This window comes from Scardinius erythrophthalmus (genome assembly GCF_964197995.2).
Source record: "Scardinius erythrophthalmus genome assembly, chromosome: 13".
NCBI lineage: Eukaryota > Metazoa > Chordata > Actinopteri > Cypriniformes > Leuciscidae > Scardinius > Scardinius erythrophthalmus.
The window spans coordinates 36,262,296-36,285,917 of record NC_138233.1 but is presented as its reverse complement, the minus strand read 5'-3'; the positions used below and the strand labels follow the sequence as shown (position 1 = coordinate 36,285,917).

General features: G+C 39.9%; 1 protein-coding gene across 2 annotated transcripts in view; it reads left to right on the top strand.

Annotated features, from left to right (window-relative positions):
* Positions 1-21,369: 21,369 nt before the first annotated feature.
* The window catches only part of gria3b (glutamate receptor, ionotropic, AMPA 3b), a gene marked incomplete at both ends in the record, with an annotated part of 146,837 nt that continues 144,584 nt past the window's right edge, over positions 21,370-23,622 (top strand). For both annotated transcript variants that reach the window (XM_081383316.1, XM_081383315.1), the window contains 2 exons: positions 21,370-21,448; positions 21,880-22,038. In XM_081383316.1, the coding sequence (XP_081239442.1) occupies positions 21,370-21,448; positions 21,880-22,038 (238 nt within the window). The remainder of the gene's footprint in view (positions 21,449-21,879; positions 22,039-23,622) is intronic.

Genomic DNA, 23,622 nt, shown 5'->3' with positions numbered 1-23,622 from the left:
TACAATTGTTTTATATATATATAAAACAATTTTTATATAATAGAATATTTCAAAGTGTCAAAACTACCTCGGTACCAACTTTAAAACATAAGAGAACAGCAGTGCAGAAGATAACTGAGCCTTCAAATCTCCTTTGTAAAAGATTTACGAGGCATAAATAGTCACGAATAGTTAACTGACAACTATGTTTTAGAACTACCTGATCAAATCATGAATTACAGTAAGAATGCATGTTAATAAAGCATTTATTAACACACAGAGTAACTGTTACTATATGTCTAAATCAGGCGTTCTCAACCCTGGTCCTCGAGGGCCACTCTCCTGCAGAGTTTAGCTCCAACCCCAATCAAACACACCTGAACCAGCTAATTAAGCTCTTCAGGATTACGAGAGAGCTACAGACAGGTGAGTTTGATCAAGGTTGGAGCTAAACTCTGCAGGAAAGTGGCCCTCGAGGACCAGGGTTGAGAACGCCTGGTCTAAATAATAAGATGTATGAATGCACCTTTAAATAGTTTATTACTTGCACTTTCTGAATCATCTTATGAACCACTGAAAACTCCCATCTACTAATGCTTAACTAATGATTCATATCTTGCAGTTATTATAAAGTGTTACCGGAATGGTTAATATTATCTCATAATTTGGCAGCAGGAATATTAGGCTGCTGTCACTTTAAGACCTGACGCACGGATCCATTATACTGTTACACATTTTACATTCACTTAAAACTGACTGTGTTTATGTGAATACTCGCCAAGACCAGCATTTTGACATTATTTTGTGTGTATTTGACTGATTAAGTGCAATAAACAGTGAAAAATAACTGAAGATGGCACTTTGGGTGTGAGGACAAAATATGCAGGAATGTGTAAAATGATCCTCAATATGCGCAATCTCACGCCGAAATTCAATCCCTGTAACAGCAACAATATTCATCCGGAGCAAATGAAAACGAGTGAGGGAGGAGAGGAAGGTTTGTGTGTCACTCGCTGTCGGAGAGATGAGAGAGAGAGAAAAAGAGACGCTGGTCTCCTGTATCTATTCTGTGGGAAATGAGTATTGGAAGCGTTTCAGACATTTTAGTATCGGATATCGAAAAATCTGTATTTTTGACAACACTACATTGCACTTAGTTTATTATTTCAGATGCCTTTTTAAAAGACTACAATTGAAAAATGTATATATTAAGTTCAACCCCTCCAAAGTGTCTAGTAGGAGTGACTGCGTTACACGCCACTGCTGAAATACACCCGGATTTGGGGGGTGGGCGTGTGTTAATGTCAAGCCCTGCATACTAGTTTAAATGCAAGGTTATGATTTGTTTTATATATATCAGGAAAGCAGTGACAAGAGAAGACCAATGACATTCAAACAAGATATCTTAGATACAGTTGGTGTATCCCATTGTAAAGTAACATTTTACAGTACAGTAACTTAAAAAAAAAAAAGTCATCTGCTCTACTTGTATGCTAAAAAAATTGCACATTGTATTGATTGAATGCAAAACAATTAGTGGTGAATTTCTGGCGTTTCAACACTTGCAGCCGCTCTCATCCACAGCACCTTCACCGCACGGGAATGTGAGGTGCGTGATCGCCAGACAATTGAACTTTTGTTCGTATGTGACCGCTCGGGGTTATGAAAGGTGCAGGACCACACTCACAACGTAATTGGCCAAGCTTGACAACGACTGAACAGGCTGGGATCACTTATCGACGTTATCCGAGAGATATATTGCAACTCTGTTACAAATGTTACTCGGGTCAGGCCACCTGCTCAAGTGTCAATAAGACCTCTCATCCAGCATCGCAGTGAGATATCACCTCTCAAAACGACACCGTTTCCCTCTCATGATTGTTATGGCTAGACATTTGTCAGTGGTCCCTTCCCCTCTCTTTATACACTCACATATTAGAGGCTACTTAACTCAGCACACAAGCTGAAAAATGAACCTTGTCATTTGGCCAAAGGCTTGTTTGTGATTTTATTAGTCACAAACTCGAGCACTGAGGTGACTGGATGATATATGCACATGCTAAATACAAGCCCAGCTCTTTTTTTTAATGCACCAACAGCAGCAGAATTTTTGTACAGTTAGTGGCAAAACAATATACATTTTTATTGGATTCTGTTTTATAATGCTTTGAAAAGGGTTGCCTAGAAATGTACCATGTATTTTGTAATTATGAAAATGTTCGCTGAAAGCAAAGCTGGCAGTGAGATTGTGGCATTGTGTGCTACGTGTGTCCCTATGACTTACTATGGCTAAGTTACTGAATGTAATCTTGTTGCTAGATCAATTAGTGTAATGCAAAAAAAAAAAAAGTCAGAAAATATGCATGTAACCAGCCATATTTTATTTGTTTTATATTTTACATATATATATTTATTTATTTAATAATTATTCATAATTAAATTATAATATATATATATATATATATATATATATATATATATATATATATATATATATATATATATATATATATATATATATACAGTTTTTTGGAGAAAATTCTATTCAACCCTGTTCAAATTCTGTAAAAATGGCATAAATATCTGCATAATTTTGTCATAAATTATACAGTAAATAGTACCATAGTAAAATGTAAAACATTTTACAATTCCATTTGATAAAATATGAAAGACAACCTGGTTGCATGGGAACCTTCCGTTTTGGGAGCTATGAGTGTCTCAAGAATGATCATGAACTTTAGATTTTCCCAAATTCAGGTGGCCTCATTTCCAGTCCTGTCCAGAAACTCAGAACATCCACATTAAGACAGCATTTGTCCTACTTCCAATGCAGAGGATCTTCTCCGCGCACTTTTATTAAACAGCAGGCGACCGCACATCTCTCCGGGTTCTGCCAGTCATTGCATTAACCTGAGAGTAAAGAATTTACAAGTGTCGGGGACATTAGGAACATCATGGCCTAGATCCCGTCCCCTGCCGTCCCAGCCGTCATAGGCATCCTTGTGTCAAACGCTCACAGTCATTATTGCTGAATATGCACAAGTCAAGCTCTAAACAAACCTGCTGACTGCAGAGATCTGTGTGCAGTGCCAGATGGACCCTGAAAGCACCTGAGTGTCAAAATACTCTGATATCTTTGACCAGCAATTTCATTAGGATAGTGTGAACACTAGGATTACAACTCAAAGCTGCCTAATGTCGCTGCTTTGATTTTTTTTTAACATTTGCAACATATTTGAGGACGTCAAAATGTGTAGAGTAGCAGTACGAAAGGAGACCACAAATGCAAACTTGTCCACACTAATACGTTTTCGTTTGAAAACGCATCTTTTTCTCTCTCCGCTTTGGCCTTCCGTCCACACTGAGAAGGCGTTTTTGTTAAAACAAAGCTTTTTGAAAACGTTGTTTTTGTGTTGTGGTCTGGACTGTGAAACCGGAGGTAATTAAAAACGATGACGTTTAGTCATGTGACGCATATTGTACCAATACCGGTATTGTACCTGTTATGTGCTATTCACTTTCACATTACATTGCTAAAATATGTTACTTTGCACACTCTTCATATCTGTCACGTGTGGTTGCAGGAAAGCAGACGAAGGTGAGGATAAATTTCCAACACGAAGGTTTAATGGTAATAATACAAAGGACAGGCAGCAACACACGCTATACACAACGTAGATCGGACAAAGACTGAACAGTCTGAACTTAAATGCAAACACAGATGACGATGATTAACTGAACACAGGTGATACTGATAATGACTTGTGATGACAGGCAGACAAGTCCTATGAAACCAAACTAAACGAAACACAACTGTGACAATATCACAGTCCTGCAAAGATGACAGAAAGTTTACTCACATTTGCCGTCCTGCGGTAGCCTGGTAACACCAGACTCTGCTACTTCGCTTTGCTTTGTAGAGAGAGTCTGGAGTTCCGTAATAGAAAAACGTTTTCTTTACCGCCTGGGGGCGCTAGTCTGAAGCTTAAAATCATTGGTTACCCGTAAGCCAATCACATAACGTTTGGTTATGGCGTGTGTTATGCGCATGCTCAGCCGCATCTAACTTCCACAGTAAACACATGTATGATGCGAAAACAAAACCATCGAGCGAAATACCGGAGTGAACATGGCTGTGAACGACTTTTGCAGATTATGTGAAGTAAATCTACGCATCCACGGTACAATCAGCGTCTACGTCACGGCTCTCAGCCCGCCCTCTGTTCGTTGATTGGCCGGCTGTTTTCAGGCCGGAGGAAAACGGAAAGCTATGACGCGGTCTCAGACTGAGTACAGAAGTGAACTGAAATTGAGCGGAAGTAAGAAGTCTGACGTAGTCAGGCTAGTCCTGCGGTAAAACATGAGAGCGACCTGGACCGCGTCAGTGAATGCTGAGATATTTTGCTAAATAAAATTTCCTGTCAGAAGATTTGCGCGATGACTTTCTAATTTATTTTTCCATCTGTCTCAACTCAGTGAGCTTTTGTGAGGTTTTACGCATGTGCAGTAAGGGGAATTTAGCACTGTCAGGTGTTTTCCAAAAGTTTCTCATCCACACTGAAACGTCAGGAAACGCATGGAAATGCGGAGACCGGATTAATGTAGACTGAGACCACAGGTGCAAACATCCAGAGCTCACCTCTAGTATTCTGCAGCTCAGATTATTAAACCTGCAGTTTACTTGATTGTTTGATGGACATGCACTAACAGAAACAGTTGTGTTTTTATTAACTAGCTCTCATGGAATAGCAGACTCAGAGACAGAGAGTTAGTTAAACCCAAACAGGTATTTATAGACACATACAGTAGGTGAACAACACAAAGCAGAAGTCAGGTTGATGTGGAGCAGATGAACACTGAATAACTGAGTCTTCTCTTTCTTTACCAGGGTGCAGGAGTATATCGGAGGACTGGAGAGGAACACATCTCTCAGTGGAGTGTGGTGAGGATCCTCTAGACTGAGTTAAACTGGAGATCGCTGGAGTCTCGCAAGGAGATTTCTCAGATAAGTAGGACACTCCAGAAAGGAGTGTGTTAACCACATTGAAGACCAGAACAAGAGTAACTCTGAGGTGTGTGTGCTTTTATCCTGATGCAGATTGGACTTCTGATGGGAAACAGGTGCGGGGGATGAACAGGAGGGATGCTGGGAAATGTAATCTTTGACTAGATGACGGGACTGGAACAACTGGAACTGGATACGGGAAAAAATATATTGTTCGTTGTTAGTTCATGTTTGTTAATGCATTAAATAATGTTAACTAATTGTTTAGTACCAGATTTGTTTTTTTCTGCTGACCAAGGCTGCATTTATTTGATGTGAAATATTATTACAATTGCAAAATATCTGTTTTCTATTTAAAAACGTAATTTATTCCTGTGATCAAAGCTGGATTTTCAGCATCATTACTCCAGTCTTCAGTGTCACATGATCCTTCAGAAATCATTCTAATACGATGATTTGATGCTTAGTTATTATCAGTTATTATTGGTAGTATATAGTTATAATAGTTCTTATTATTATCAATGTTGTAAACAGTTTTTGCTGCTTGATATTTTAATAATATTTTATCAAATAAATAAAAATATATTTATTGTAAACATTTTACCAGTATTTAGTGCTGCATGTTTGAAACAATACCAAAAAAAAGTGAAATATTCCTTATTATTTCTTCTTACGCAATATAAAGATTTCAAATAGTGCAGCATTTAACCACCCAAACAAACTTCTGTCCATTGTGGGGGTTCGAGCAATAATTAGGGGCTCAAACACAACCTCACTTAAGACGATCCAAACCTGTCGGTCCCCAGATTCATTCATCCACCATGCAGCACCTCACAACAAGACACTTACAGAAACACCGACAGGGCCCTCCGTTAGAGCACATCTGTGTGTGGAGAAGTGGTTAAGAAATGACTAAACCTAGACATTGATTCAGGTAAATGAAGTGTTTGTGTGCATCAACATCAATCCATCACATCATGTCAGAATGTACAGGACAACAAATTTGTCTTTCCTGCAATGTGTGTAAGAACCACCTACTGCCTCAACAACAGATTCCAATTGAGTGGGTGAAGGTTTCCTGCATGAATATCTTATCTCATAATGCATGTTATTGGTTATACACAACATTACATTTCATGTTCTATATCCTACAATAATGCGTCATAATCTTTAAAGGTATAACCATGATTATTGCTGTTGTTACAACTGTGTATTCATGAAGATACATAGTGTATCGCAATATGCATTTTAAGGAATTATGTGTACCTTTATAATGCACATAATATACCAGAAAGCCATATGGATCCAGCAGCGATTGTTTGACTCCCATCAGCCCCTGGTACACAACAAGCTCATGGTCTCCTCATCACAAAGGAGAAACAGCGCTGGGTAGATGCATTCCTCTGTTTACTCTTTCTTTTCGAGAAGTTATAAGATGACAGCAGTAACCAAACCTTCTATGTATATATATGTGTGTTTGTGTGTGTGTGTGTGTGTGTGTGTGTGTGTGTGTGTGTGTGTGTGTGTGTGTGTGTGTGTGTGTGTGTGTGTGTGTGTGTGTGTGCGTGTGCGTGTGTGTATATACAGTATACATATATATATCCAGCATTTAACACATTATTCCTATTCACTTTTTGTTCATCCAAGCATAACAATCCATCTCTTCCACTTTTCTTTGTCATTAAATACAACACATAGCCATTGTATCAAACCTTGTCACACATAAGCTGTATTTATGTAAGAATCCAATATCATTAACTGCCATTGCAAGATGTCTGCAGCTATTTTAGAGCTGTCTGTTCAATGCTGATTTGCTAATAGGCTTGGAGTAATGTGTGCCAATCAGACTGAGGGGACACACAGTACAATTTCTAATTGGCACTAAGACGCAAACTGCTATATATCTGACCATATTTAGGCCTTTATTATTACACAGTTAGGTTATGCAAACAACTATGTCACTAGAGTCATTGTTATTCTACAAACAATTAAAAGCATTTCAAATTGTAATAATACAGTGCTTTAGTTTAATACTCCCTGGCGATACTTGTAGTGGAGAGATTACATCCCCTTACGACACATGCGAACGAGTGATGATTGAAAAGAAGCGACGTCTAAATGACATACCACCTCACCTCTTTCATTAGCCATGACAACCTCTTTCTTCCCCTCAATTAACCACGCCGTATCTAACAATACCCACGTCGCTGGACGGACCCGAGGGCCCACGGAGAACACACGAGTGCTTGTCACCTCGCAGGCGCTCGACTCTACCCACAGAACCAGCCAGCCTGTAGGTGTGATATCCATGGTGATCAGATGGAGGTGTAATGCTTATAATACTAATCTTAGATCGTGGCGGCTGGCTTGATCTGTTTTGAAGGGATGACTCAGATGCATAATTGATTGTAATAGAGAGCAAGGAGCAGAGGAGAAGGGTCAGAGCACTGCTGCTTTACACAGACAGGTCCATTTGAATGGTGAAATAGTGGAGATCACAAGTGTCTGATGAATCATGTTGATTTAATCAGAAGGAGCTAGCATAAAGGTTTGGCTACAAGCTTTTGCCTTTTACCGAAAGAAATATAATGCAATCTAAACCATGGACAAAAGCTATCCGTCAGCGTTCCTATTCATCTCAGCAGTAGTTGTTTGACTGGTTCACTCAGGCCTTGAAGTATGGAGCATACAGTAGATCAACACTCAACACTTTTTTGAGGCATGTGACTCATCTCTCTGAAGTCGTAGGGAAATTATGTCCCGACAATGCTGATTGGCTGATGGCACTGCAATAATGAGCACAGCCAAAAACACTCCACTGCTGCTGTATTAGAACACTTCGCTCTAGGCTAGCAAATGAGCCTAGGACAGCAATGGCAGGAGACAGGGGAAAATGTTCATTCAGGGAAAATCCATTTCCCTCCAAATAAACTGGTCACTGGTACGGTGGCTCTCCTCAAAGCAAGAAGGTTTCCGGATCGAGTCCAAAAGCATGCAATGGGGAGGTTTGGGAAAAGACCTGGCAACCAACCCCAGAAAAAAACATTGCCAAGAAAATTCATGCACAGTCTCTCGCGCATAGAATCACTAATAGCCGGATTCAACTGTAATGGTTAATGAGAGAGAGATAGATAACCTTAGTAAACTCATCAACATTCCACATTTCCATCCCCTGGTTACAGCATCTTCCAGTAGACTAAGAGCTAAAGCTAACCAGCCAAATCGTGACCAACTGTGTAAAGCTGAATTAGAGCAAATGATCAAACTATTTAGCAGAATTTGCCATCTGACTAGATATAAAATGAGCATTTTGTCAAGTAAAGTTGTGGCACTGAATATCAAGGTGAATATCAAGAATTTGATTTGACCCTAAACAAGGGGGCTGATCTTAGCACACCTATTACATCTCCACAATAATGCTTAAATGATAGGGTGTTGGTATAACAAAGAAATAATTAGTAATAGTAATAATTGTACCTTAATTAGCCTGAATCAACTTCCTCACAACTACATTTATATTATATTATATTATATTATATTATATTATATTATATTATATTATATTATATTATATTATATTATATTATATTATTGTGTTATATGTGTTGCCGGGCTAACAGCCTACTGTCAGAGGAAAGAAGGTCCAAAACACGGACAAACTTAAATTTGTTTATTTATTTCCGACTGTGATCGTAGGGACACAGCATTAAAAATAGCTTTGGCTTTTTTTCCTTTTTTTTTTTTTTTTTTGTTGAAAAAATCTGGGAAATTATAAAACTACCAAACAAGAAAAAACTATCAATGAGGTATTTTTGGAATTGCAAAATCACAACAGGACAATGGTAGTGGCCAGGCCCGGAGTGGGTAATCGGGAGAATCGGGAGAATTCCCGGTGGGCCGCTTCACTTTTGGGCCGGTCGAGGAAAGGGTTTTTTTTTTTTTTTTTTCACATTTCAATGTCACGTTAGTTAGCTACACACGTTTCACATTCTGACACCGCAGCGCGCAGCCTCTGCATGGCCTGTACCATGTGAGGGAGTTCTCCCCTCCCCTCCTATAGAGTTGGTTGGGTCCATAGTCCGTCTTTTCCAAAATGTTTTCTCAGGTGGGCTACCGCGGCACCGCCGGCGCCTACCGATAGCTGGGCCGGCCCTACCGTAACGCGTCAGGGAGGATGGATGGGAGGAAGAGGCCAGGAGGTATAGAAGCTTTGTTTCCGCCACAGAATAAAACATTTTAAAAGATAATTGCGACTTTTTATCTCACAATTGCGAGTTTACATCTCGCAATTCTGACTTTATTTCTCAGAATTGCGAGATATAAAGTCAAAATTGCGTGAAATAAAGTCGCAATTGCGTGTTATAAAGTCAGAATTGCGAGATATAAAGTCAGAATTGCGTGATATAAAGTTGCAATTGCGTGTTATAAAGTCAGAATTGCGAGATATAAAGTCATAATTGCGTGAAATAGTCGCAATTGTGTGTTATAAAGTCAGAATGAGAGATATAAAGTCAGAATTGCGTGAAATAAAGTCGCAATTGTGTGTTATAAAGTCAGAATTGCGAGATATAAATTCAGAATTGTGTGAAATAAAGTCGCAATTGCTTCTTATAAAGTCAGAATTGCAAGATATAAAGTCAGAACTGCGTGAAATAAAGTCGCAATTGCTTATAAAGTCAGAACTGCAAGATATATAGTCAGAATTGTGTGATATAAAGTCGCAATTGTGTGTTATGAAGTCAGAATTGTGAGATATAAAGTCAGAATTGTGTGAAATAAAGTCGCAATTGCTTCTTATAAAGTCAGAATTGCAAGATATAAAGTCAGAACTGCGTGAAATAAAGTTGCAGTTGCTTATAAGGTCAGAACTGCAAGATATAGAGTCAGAATTGTGATATAAAGTCGCGTTATAAAGTCAGAATTGCGAAATATAAAGTCCGAATTGTGTGAAATAAAGTCGCAATTGCTTATAAAGTCTAAGTGAATTATTATTTAACCTTTACATTATTTGTTATTAATACAAACTACACAATAGTGAGAGCTGAACTGTTGCTTCATTTATCCAATTTAGAAAAAGTGCTAATTTAGAATTCCACCATGGAAGAAGTGGGCTGGTCTTGGGCCTGAAACTCCCGGGCTGAAAAGTGGCCCCACTCCGGCCCTGGTAGTGGCCTTTACACCCATGAAAATCAAACAAACTATACTGTACACTTGCACACATCTGCACACGCATGTGTGCCTCTCAGACGAGATCACACATTTACATATCAGATCATTCTTCCCCCCGGTTACATATGTGGTGTCTTTTCTTCTCTTTGTTATGTATGTATGTATTTATTCATTTATTTATTTACACATGTAACCCTTTTCCCTGAGATGAGAATGAGACGCTGCGTCATTAAGTTGATGCTATGAGAATGCCTTCAGCGTGATTCAGTGTCTGAAGCACTGTGAAATCACTCCAATCCTTTTGGATGACGGAGGACAGGTGGCAAATAATCGTGCGTCATCAAGACCATTAAAGGGTACCTTCTTCATAGGAACCTCAGATTATAATTGTCTGAAGAAACCGTGCAGGCATACTTGAAGTGTCTCGTTCCCATTTCAGGGAACCGGGTTAACCCTGAGATGTTCCTTTTTGAGGCAACATCCATCTCTTTCTCTCCTAATGCAACAAGAAACTTCTCAGGGTTGCGCATGTAACCCGGTTCCCTGAGATGGGAATGAGATGCTGCATTATTGTGTTGATGCTATGGGAACACAATACCCACGCCACCATACTGAGAATGTATGCCTTCACCCCAGGTTGTGAAAAGTATACAAAAAGTGCAAAACTGTAAATGCAGAAATGACTCAACCCGAAAGGACTTGAGATCCTGGGGTTGAGCCCACATTCACATTATAAAAGTGCGGAGAGGACCAGCCTGTCGCAGCACAAACATCTTGCAAAGGTGCACCTTAGCTAGCGCCTAAGAATCAGCACACTGATAGAGGCGAAGCATACCAAGCACCTCATAGACAAAAAAATTGCATCAACAATACAATGGAAAGGAAAGGAACATTTGATCAGATTTACTCCACACTTCCGAGTGGTCAGCATGAATCCTTAGTGCCCTGACTGGACATAAGAGGTGAAGCCTCTCCTGCTCCGGCAAGTCAAACGGTGGTGGGGAGAAGGCTTGAAGAATGACCAGATTAACGATTGACAAATGCACCTTCGGAACGTGCCTTATATGTGCTTGGTGCAATATATATTTTGACCATTCCAAGGGCACAATCTAAGCATGGGACAACTGACAGGCCTGCAAATCTCCTACTCTTTAAAGCAAAGTTAATGCCAGTGACAGAGCCAACTTGAGAGTCAGAACTGTCTCTGAGGCTGACTCCAAGGGCTCAAACGGAGCCTCTAATAAAGCTTTCAAGACTACAGAACGCTTTCCCTCAGAAGCTCCATCAACGTGAATAAGACAAGTCAAAACACTGGTCGCGTACACATTAAGAGTAGTAGGTGATAGTCCTGCTGAAAGATGCTCCTGCAAGAACTCCAGCACTAAACTGGGCATTGTACTGGGTCAAGAGATGCCACCTCAGGGCATAAAGTTTCCTTGTGGAGGGAGCTCTAGCATTTAGGATGGTCTCAACAACCTTAGTTGAGAAACTGGAATCTATGAGCTGGTACCCTATAGGGGTCAGACACACAGCTTACAAATCTCGAGCCAGGGGTGGAGATTCGCCCCCGCGCCTGGGACAAAGGGTCCCTCCTGGTTGAATTCTCAAAAGGAGAACCTTCCAAGAGAGACATTAAATCCAAGAACCAGATTCACATCTTTACTAAGGCATCCAGCACAAATGGAGCTGGAGGTGTGAGGGTGAACCAGAGGGGGATAGTGGGTCGACTCTGCTGAGGTGATCAGGTCCACTTCTGGTCTGTCGTACCTCTGCCAATTCAATTGCACCGCATATTCAAAACACCCTGGAATATAGACTGCACCCAATAAGAGCAGTCTGTTCTTGTTGGATCTAGAGCAGGATCTGATGTGCAAACCTGAATAGGGGGCGCAAACACAGCCCACCCTTGAGATTACCAAAATGTTGTCCAAACAGACCAACACGCGAAGCATCTGCGCGCAACCCCTATGGTATGCGCCCTCGATGCACACTTCTGCCGAGCCCGCACTGATGCGAGCTCGACAGCAGACTTCTTCCTGACAGTCAAAGCAGCGTTACATCACGAAAGTGCGGACTCGTAGGAAGACCACGAGTGTTTAGGGTGCCATTTGGGACAGGGCCTTAATCAACTCAGCCTGCAGTCCCCATGATCAAAGCTGCCACACTGCCTTAAGCAAATGTGGAACCTGAAACATGAGACGCAGAGATGTCTGACTCTCACCCCTTGAGAAGAGAGATGGGAGCGGAGCTTTCTTATTGTGAAAGCTCTGAAGACAAATAAGTTGGGGATTCTGTGACGTAGGTGCCCTTTTATGGTGTTGTTGATGTGCTTCGTCACCTGACATCTGTAATCCAATAAGAGTGGAGTGATATCACCGGACACCGGTTCATGCTGAAGGCGTTCCCATAGTGTCAACACAATAATATAGCATCAATATTCCTTTATATGAACTCTTTTTCTGCACAGTTGTGTAAAGTTGAGCGAGGTGAATATCAGGCATTGTTTTCTTAAGTCACTCTCTAAAGGATATGCCATTTATCACTTTACTGAATCATGTGAATCAAGGTTAAATTTTTATGTTAAAGTGACAAAGGTTTTAGATGTTAACCTGCAAGAAATTATGTCAATTCCATTTATGGTGGTTCTCATCATTTCACCACACATCCCATCCGAATAGCTAAGTAATGCCAACAGGAAATTAAAATGACTTTATTTACTTTCTAAATGTTCATTCCTGGTCGTATTTAGAAATAATTATAATTCACATCACAAATCCCTCCCAAAAAAACTTGTTTAAGTGGCTCTATTCTAGTGTGCAACACCCAGTTTTTAGAATCCCATTCATTCTCATTGGATAAAATTAAGTCCCGCCCTACAAGTTTCCTTGCTGAATATTCCATTTCACTCTGACATATATAGAGTTGTGAACGCAGTTTAACATAGACTTCAAACTGTACCCCTCCCTCGTACAGCATGAAACGCAAAGCATGCGTGTGAACCCACCATTCCTTAATCAGTTCTGGAGATTCATGCTGTCATACTGAGGAGTGCAGTCACATGACCAAGCCTGTGTTGGCCCTGGGGGCCTGTAAGTGTGTCAGTCTGCTCAGCTGATAACACAGAAGCCTCTGTCACACTTCTGCAAAGAGCGTTTGCAATGAAACCAAATCGCATGAGGAGCGTTTTGACAGACCTCAGTGTGGCGTTTAAAGACTGTCCAAGCGGTTATTTCTGTAAGTGTGTCACGGCTACTCTAGCGTCCTGACATATTTCAATAACTATAATCTCACAGTATTTCTCAGTAATGCCATTTTGTATGCAGCAGATAACACAACACGATTTAGGAAGTTCAGTGCTCACTTCAGGAAGTTGCAATTTAGTTGATGGTGAGCAATTGCATGGCTTTCGATGTCATGGGTAAACAAACTCTTCAGGAAACTTGCTCTTATGTGTGTAGCCGAGCACTTGACATCAACCTTACCGGCCTGGTAGAGGGAAAAAAAGGAGTAATTGGCTCTTTCCCTTGTTAAATGTCACTGGGCTCCGCTGATGTAGAGGGGCTTGAGCCAACTGTCTCTTTGAATGATGCTGTTTTGCCCCTGTCATTACATCCCACAGTTTTCCAGAGCATGTTTTTCAACTCAAGATGTGGGGTAATGTGAATGAATGGTCCTGACACATCTGGGCCATCACCACGACAAGCAAAGATTAAAAAGTCTCACCTTTTCAGAGGATGTTGGCAACATAAACATCAGTGTTACTTTCTATCATCCAACCCAACCACAATGGTCCATAAACTACCATAAATATACATTAGGGAATAGTACTTAATTTGTAAATGGGTTAATCGCATATAAAGAGATGCAAAACCTGGAAATTGAAAAAAAAAAAAAAAAAAAGGAGATGGAAAGGAAATTGCTATGGAATATATTTTTATTATGCAATATTATCTCTTGTCACAGGTTTAGTATGCAGAACTACTGTCCAAACCATTTATATGTTAACTTCCTAAAGAGTGTAAATACTGGGACTCTGTGGCACAATTAAAATAAATTAAAACACTGTTTAAATGTCCCAACCAGGGGTGTGTTTCCCGATCAACGACGTAACACGCTGCATAACCACCATAGTACGATGCATCGTCGAAGAAATCAACAAGCTAGTCACGGCTGTTTCCCGAAACCGTACTGTCGCATAGTGGTCGTTCAACCACGTTGGTTTATAACGTCGCGCACGTGTTGGAGTAATAACTTCTTTTAATGAATCTGTTTGAGATCGAATTAACGCTAGATGTTTTGCTATAAATTACAGACATGACATCTGAGGACTATTTCTCATTTTTCTCAGTTATTTCGCTTTATTTCCAGATCCAATCATGGGCTCGTTCTTACATAGTAGAGCACTATCGCACATGCGCACTCTTCAGAAACGGTGCTTTAGGGCGCTTTCACCCTAGCACTTTTGGTGCGCACCCGGGGTCGAATGACGTCAGAGTTCGGTTCATTTGGATGATGTGAACGCTGTCTTCCGAACTCGGGTGCGCACCCGCGAACCGTACTCGAGTCCGCTTAAAAAGGTGGTCTGGGGTACGGTTCATGTGAACTCGGGTACGGTTCGCTACTGCTATATACGCAATCGAACCAAACCGCGGAAGTGAACCGCTTTTGATGACGTATAATGTGGTGCCTGCGTGCGTGTAACTGTAAAAGGGTCTATACACTTACCTTGACGAAAAGCGGGATTGACGCACTACAAGCAGAGATGATTTCTGCTTGCCTCCACAAAAATTGTCTTCGGCGGAACGGTCGGTCTTTGGAACGGTTTAATACTTTTGCGACAGACAGACGCAAGTGTGTTTCTGTATCTTTTATTTGAAAACAAAACCAAAGGTTAAAAAAAAAAAAGAACAAATGTGAAGCGAGCAAATCTATCCATTTTGACGCCTTTTCATAGCGGTTACCAAGCAACACGAGTAAGCGCCAGCTGCAGCTTGATGACGCAAGCGTACCGCGGCTCAGATAATGTGAACACAGTCCATCGGGGGGCAGGGGGAGGGGGGAGCAATCGAACTCGGGTTCGGAACAGGCAATCGAAACAAGTGTGAAAGCACCCTTAATCTCTTGAAAAACTAAAAGATGTAAATGACATTTGTATGTATTCTAAATTAAAGACACAGATTGTACTGAATGTCAGCTTATTTTATTTTGCTCAAGATAAGGATTGATTAAGTCTACATGTCATGCAAACTAGAAACTCTGCTTCTAACCACAGGTCGAGAGCTGTCGTTCCAACTACACAGCTTTGCGATGCTGTTCGTGAATGTTCTTTACAACGATGGTTTCGGGAAACACTGACTCGTTGAACTATGCTGATAACGACGGAACTTGCGACCATAGTTGGCTAACGATGCTTTCGTGTTTCCCGTACAACTATATAGCTCGCTGCTTCACTACCATAGTACGATGCATCGTTGGAGAAATCAACTAGCTAGTCACAACTGTTTCCCGAAACCGTATGTCGCAAAGTATCGTTCAACCACGTTGGTTTATGATGTCTCGCACGTGGTGGACTAATAACTTATTTTAATTAATCTGTTTGAGATCGAATTAATGCTAGATTTTGTCATATAAGTTACAGACATGGCATCTGAAGACCATTTCTAATTTTTCTCAGTTGCTTTATTACCAGACTCAATATTTGGCACGTTCTTACATAGTAGAGCACGTTCGCACATGAGCAGTCTTCAAAAACGGTGCTTTAAATCTCTTGACAAACTAAAAGATGTAAATTACATTTGTATATATTCTAAATAAATAATACGGGTTGTACTGAATGTCAGCTTGCTTATTTTGCTAAAGATAAGGATTTATTCAGTCTACATCTCATGTAAACTAGAAACTCTGCTTCTAACCACAGCTCGAGAGCTGTCGTTCCAACCACACAAGTTTGCGATGCTGTTTGCGAACGTTCGTTGGAACGCTGGTTCCGGGAAACAACGGAACTTGCGACCATAGTTGGCTAACGATGCTTTCAGGAAACGCACCCCAGATCAGCAAATTGAAAATTTAATTTGGTGAAGCTAGTGGTGCAGAAATGTACAAGGAAAAGAAATGTATTTCCTAATGTTCATGCCACTTGGTATTGTTTGGAGTCATTGAAGATCCCTTAAATGACTCCAAAAAATACCAAGTGGCATGAACATTAGGAAATAAAATTATTTCCCTTGTACATTTCATAATTATGTTTTAAACACTGATGTTTAAAATCTTTGTTTAATGACAATGATGAAAAAAAAAGACATTTTGTTGCCATGTCATAAAGTCAAAATATACTATTTATTTGGTAGGTCTATAGGGGTCTTCTCTGTGACATAATGTCCTGTTTTATGGTTTCCTTATCACATGACAACAATATTTTAATATTTATAATACAGTTATATTATGTTATTCATTTTAATCCAGAAATGTAAAAACATGTTAATCATTAAATGTATTCTGTTCATTTTAAATTTGTACACACACACAAATGAGTTTCTCTCTCTCTCTCTCTCTCTCTCTCTCTCTCTCTCTCTCTCTCTCTCTCTCTCTCTCTCTCTCTCAGGATTATTCAGTTATTTGTTTGTTTAGTTACATTTTCATGGACATTTAGTTCCTCTTGGTTTACTGTTGCCTCTGTTTCCGCTATTATTAGTTACTATGGTAATTGATGTGATCATGACACCTGTTAGTCCTTTAGTTTGTTATCTGTGTATATGTACTGTAAGTTCCTCATTTCCCTGCCTTCAGATTCAGTTATTATTTGTGTTTGAGCTTTGTGCTGGACACGCTGTCATCATCTCTGTGTGTAAATTGATTATTAAATAGGCTACTTTTGTTTTGGAAATTCAGAATCTTTGAATCTGACTGAATTTAACAAGTTAATTCAGCATCTTGTTTTGGTCAATGTGAAAGATGATGTTTAATACCTTGTGTTCAATAATCTTACATTTACATTTATTCATTTAGCTGACGCTTTTATCCAAAGCGACTTACAATTGCTATATATGTCAGAGGTCGCACGCCTCTGGAGCAACTAGGGGTTAAGTGTCTTGCTCAGGGACACATTGGTGTCTCACAGTGGATTCGAACCCGGGTCTCTCACACCAAAGGCATGTGTCTTATCCACTGCGCCACCACCAACCCTATCTTATCAAACACATACTGTGCAAGGGTAAAAAAAGCTGTCTTAAGAAAGGAAAGTGTCATAAGGTTTTCACGTTCTACTAATTGCTTTATTTTATTTATTTATTATTTTTTTTGAGCAATTACACAACTTTGCCAGCATACATAAACTCACATAAAGTGGTAAAGTCTTTTAGAAAATGTCAACTGGTTGATTGTTTAGATAATTTCCAAATGTACACTGTCCATTTATCACTATTGCTTCACTATTTTTACGAAGCTGCTTTGAAACAATGTGTATTGTAAATTGTTTAAAGTAACCCTGTTCTGCTTTTTCAGATATTAGTGACTTTCATGCAGTGTGTAATATAGCTGTTTGCGAAGGTAAAATGTCTGCAAAGATTTAAAGATTAAAGTACAGATAAATGGAGTTACTGTCTCCCAACATAAAGAATTGATTCTGAACTGCCTGAAACGAGTCGTCAGGAATTCCAGTCTCACATCTTGTTCCAAACATATGTAGGTTTGTAACAAATTTGCATAATGGCTGCCTAGTTTTCATTGGCTGTCCGTGAACAATGTGTACTTTGATCCTCAAACACTGAAGTTGTAGCTGAAACTGGAAGAGTTCGGTTCATGTTGATCATGTCAAGAAGATGCTGGTTTCTGCGCTGCGAAAGCAAATCAGTTTTGCATGCACTTCAAAAGGATGAGGATTTGCGCTGGAATTGAAATGGTAAAACTGACGCCATCGTTAAAGCAGAACTTTTTTAACTTCATAAAACTGTCTAGAAATCATTTGGATGGTTAAACAACCTGTTCTGGTGATATTGGTGACTTTCCCCGCTCCCCCCAGCGTTCCCAGGCGGAAAACCAACCATGCAACTTAGGGACTACCGTCCCGGCAAGATAGAAATTGGAAGTCTCGTGAGAAACGAGAACGAGAGCGAGAGCGAGCGCAAAACACGAATTGCTTTACGGCAATTCGACATAAACACACACCACACGCATGTATGATGTATTACCAGATTACCCACCTCAGTAGACATAGCTCCACACGATACAGTTGGCTTGCTCCGATCATAACAAACGCACATGAGCAGCGATAGAGAGGGGGAGGAGGCCGCCGCAAGTGAGTTTTATTACGACAGTGAGTGTTGTGAAATATACGCCCCACAGCTGTAGGGGGAGCTCGTGGGGAAAACATGCGACAACAAAAGAGAAAATCAGTGACTAGAGTTCACTAGAGTTGCTGAGTTCTGCTTTAATGTTCGTGTAACTGTGTATCACAGTCACAACAGACTGGGCCATCTGACCAATCACAGCAGAGGCTCTTTGAAAGGAAGGCTTAAGAGAAACCGAATCCTTGATTGCACCGTTTCAGACACTGTGAGAAAAGAGGTAATGCATGCAAACCTATTGTAGACCTTCAAAACAAAATTAGGACCCTTTAAATAGCATAATAAAATAAGATTTCCCACTATATAGATGAATTACTCTTCATTGGTCGACATAACTTTTCTTTTATGATTCCCAGTTCTTTTCATTAGACTGTAAATAATTCATAAAACACATGTATTTATATATCTTCAAATCTAATCAATTTTTCTTTATTGCCTTAGTGCAGCAATGAAACTCTAACCTTTAATGATTATGGGATCAGTTTTTATATGATGAGGATGGTAAGGCGAATGACCTAAGTGTTCATTAAGTAGATGACAATGATGACAGTCCCAGAAAAATCAATGCAGGGGTCTCATTTGCTTCTCCACGCGACACATTAATGTATGAAAGAGTGTGTGCTGGACCCTCACCTTCATGACCACACAAGACATCAGCTGTCAAATGCATCTCATTCAATAAACAACCAGCAGAAGCTTCCCGATTTGTTTCCACGCAGACAAAAGAATCTCTACATACTGTAGGTTTTATTTATTAGTTTTACTGAACCATTTTGTAAAACTGTACATGGTCTAAGGAGATGTTGGGGAATTAACTTCTCTGCTTTGAAATTAACTACATCTTCTTTATTACTCATTTTGGTGAGCACATTGATTGCAGAATTGCTGTTGAAGGGAACTTGCAGTGACGTTTCCCTTTGCACTGCTGCACTGGGGGCACAAGCCAATTTTAGTGTCAATAGCTAAAGCCTTGTCTGTCTGCAGTGCAATTAAAAACTCAATTTTAGTAGAGCTTTGCAGCCCACGATAAATGGAACTGTCATCCTTGAATTGTTCTTCCGACTGACAAAAATACACGGAGGATAGGCAATGCAAGACTATACGTGCCTTTAGTTAAAAAGTCTCAAATAATGTTTATAGAGTATAAATGATATTGTAATTCTATATTATAGATGAATGTGTAAATATAGCTTTGCAATGTTTAGTTCTTTATTTATTGGTTGGGACAGGGCAAAGTTGCATGCAGTTACACAGACTTACACAGCAGTCACTCACTCAAGTAAATACACAGTACTGAATACAGTAATACATAAAGTAGGGAAACTGTTTCACTTCATTAATCTATAGGAAATCGGATTTCATTTGACAGTAAAATGTGTTCAGCACCACGGACAGCAGCCCTGCTCAATAATAGCTGCAGTGCAAAAGGGTCAACGTAACAATATACGTCTCTCTCTCACTCCATATGTCCATATGTCCATATGCATTCGTTCATTCACTTAATTCGGGATTGTTATGTTTAGTAGTTTCTCCACAGTACGCGTCTGCCGTGTTTTAATTGGGGTTGAAAGAAACTAGTGATCTGTGCAAACACGCGTCAAACGGCCGTTGCGTTGCGTCTCTGTGGTTTGCGCGTTGGTGTCGCGTTTTAAGACGGCGTGTCCACAGCTCAACTTTTAAAAACACTCATCGAAACCGCCGTGTTATTCATTTAAACGGAACAACGCGTGCGAATCAAATATGATCTCACGCCGTTGTTCATCCAATCGCTTTCAATGACGCTATTCCTAACAAAGCGATCGATGGAGCTAATTTTAAGGGGCTTCATGTTACGCGTCATCGCCTTCCAAAAACAATATCATACAGTCTTCCTTCCACGCGACACCTGATCTGCAGTTCAGTGAAACAAACTTTGAGTTCGCGAAAGCGCAGAACTGCCATTATTGAGCGTTAGAAAATGAACACACCTAATACATCAAAACGCTGTGTTTTTAATTAAGGTAATTGCATGTGTTAAATAAACTGCATGAACCCTTGACATGCAGCTGCTGAGGTCATTTATCATGACATTGGTCGCCTTGAGGCTGGTGGTTTTCCGCCGCTTCCTTCTGCTAATTTCATGATCATGATGCATATTCTCATGAATAGTGAGAATAACCTGACGTAGAATGTATTACATTTCTTACCTAGTCATGGTTTTATCTTTAAACAGTACAGCATAATTCTGCAACACATGACCAACACCAGATGGGTTACATCACAATACATCATATTCTTTAAAAGTTTGCGTCAGATGAGTATACAATAACATATCAACCTTACGGTTACAACGTTTTTGAAATTGTGTATAATGCGCCTTAAAACGCATTTTCTTTAATTTATTAATGTTTAAGTATTATAACGAATTATAAATGTGTTACGGTCATTCGTGAAAAAATCGTATTATGATGCATTTTAAAAAGCTTTATAATGCATGCACTAATTATACACAGGCTTCATAGAAAGTGTTACCGAATCTCCTTCTTCTTCAACGTCAGTTCAAGTTTGATCAATATCGCCCTGCTGGTCCAATTGGAGGAGCCGCTGGCGCTCACTCTGAATATGATGCTCTCAGTCGCCTCGACCATCTTCAGCACCAGTCCCTCTCCATCTCTCTCTCTCTCTCTCTCTCTCTCTCTCTCTCTCTCTCTCTCCATCTCCCCCTCTCTCGCTCTCTTTCTCTCAGTCTGTCTTTCTCTCTCTCTCTCCCCACATGCAGAAGAATTGTTCTCCATGAGTCGCTCCGCTTCACTCACGGCTGGATTTGTGCGTTTATGATTCTCCTCAAACAGTTCGTTTTATGAGGCTTGATTTTTTTTTGAGGCAGGAGATAAAATGGCTCAAAGCGCGCTGCTTTTTTTGTTATGGCTATTCGGCACATCTCTCGCTGGCTTTCCCAATCAGATCAACATCGGTGAGTCCGTCCGGATATGCTTGCCTTCTTTTATCGCTATTTGTGTGTCGATGTCTGGTTTCGATGAATATGCGTATATGCATGCATACATGGGCTAAACGAAGACGTATTGCTTGCTGTGTTGAGTGCACCACTAATACAATCTAAATGATACCAAACACAATAGGCATAACTAATACAACGATTATGATTGTTTATGCGAGATGTTTAGGTTTATATTAATCTGCATGCATGTCAGCTTTCGTAAACTTGAGAGAAAGTTCCTTCCTTCCTACGAATGGATGCGAATCAAACTGAGTCCATGAATGTGGCTAAAAGGATTTGGCACTCTGTAGTGCTGATTTAAGCCAGTTGTTTTATATCCATACAGTCTTTGAATGCATGAAATCTGTGCATCATCTTTGATTCATTGCTGTTTGGTCTTCATAAAGGTGGACTCTTCATGCGTTCCACCGTGCAAGAACACAGCGCTTTCAGATTCGCTGTGCAGCTCTACAACACCAACCAGAACACGACTGAGAAACCCTTCCATCTCAATTACAACGTAGATAACCTGGAGTCATCCAACAGTTTCTCTGTCACTCATGCATGTGAGTACTATGAGCTTTATTGCTTCAACGCTGCAACATATCACCGACTGAACGAGACGGAGGAATAATCGTCCGTCGGTGGAAATTCTGTGTTAATTATCATCCTTGTCCATTGGTAATAAACCAGTCACTACTGTGATAGATTTCAGTTCAGTGCAGCATCACTGTATCTAATAGGGTGTTCTGCAGTGAAGAGTTTCTATTACCCCATATATTATCTCATAATCTTTACTGTAATGATCCAGTTAGCGCACAACCTACTAACATCATGCCTCACTGTGGAGCTCAAATGAAATGTATTGGTACTGATGGAACAGCTTAATGATGATAATAGTAACGTACAGTAGCACAAAGCATAATAAGAGCGAGGCATACAGTGACAGACAATATAAGAGCAAAACAAAAATGCAAGAACAGAACAGACAGGGTTAGATTCAGAAGCCAGAGTGTGTGATGACACTTAGAGATGTGTTTTGACCGGGTTTTGGAGTTGGGATAGGGTGGAGAGGTCAGGGAGGGACCGTGGGAGAGGATTTCGTAGTTCCAGGTCCGTATAAGCAACGGAATGGAACAGAACTGAAACTTCTGATGTTTATCAAAATTCTTGCTTTTCCCTTCAGTCGCCGTGCATGGCTTCACCGTTACGCTTGCTTAGTACATGACAAGTCGTTTTGTGTTTCTGCTTTGATGTTTTTGTGATCGAATCGCTTTGTAATTATGACAGTTCTTTTGCGGCATCCATGCTTGTCCAGTCTGATTTGCAAGTGAAAGTGTTGCAATAAGAGGATGAGCATTCGGTGCTAGAAGTGCTTTGTGGGCACAGTCTGTCAGTATTTCTGAGTCAAAATCACTTTGAATTCAAAAGCAAGTTCCCTTGGCAACGCTGAATAACCCCAGCACTGTAGAAGTACAGATAGGTGTGAGAAAGATGGCATGCAAGATTACACAACCTGAGATTTTCATGGAATTGTTGGAGAGACAGAAACAAAATATTTTCCTACCAGACTTTCAACACTCACTATTCAATTTTTTTGCTTAAATAGTGGTCGACCAATATTGATATCTAGTTAAGAATATATACAGTATATAGTATGCACAGAATTATCCTCTGGCAAAGTGGTTGGAACTAACTCTGTGAAATAGGATGGGCGTTTCTATAACACCAAAAAGGTCAGTGAAGCCAGGATAAAAGCTGAAAATAATCCCAAAAACATAAGCAGTGACACAAATGAACTTTTCCATTAAGGGATGATATTTAGAAGTGTTTACACAGACTGTTTAACTATGAATGCATTTACAGAACAATTACAGCCGAATAATACGCAATTAAGTTTTTAAATATAAAATATATTTAATATAGAAATATGAACTGTTGGAAAATATGAAACTATTTATTTTAAATATGAAACTAAAACCACCAGTAAGTGGCAGCAAGCCACTGTTGAGTCATTGATTTATTGATTTATTCATTCAGTTGATTCGTTCAAAACGGCTGATTTATTGAGGAACAAAACACAATTGTCTGTCGATTGGATAGGCAACTATCAGCCTCACAATTTTAGAGCAAAAACAGTTGGCATCGAC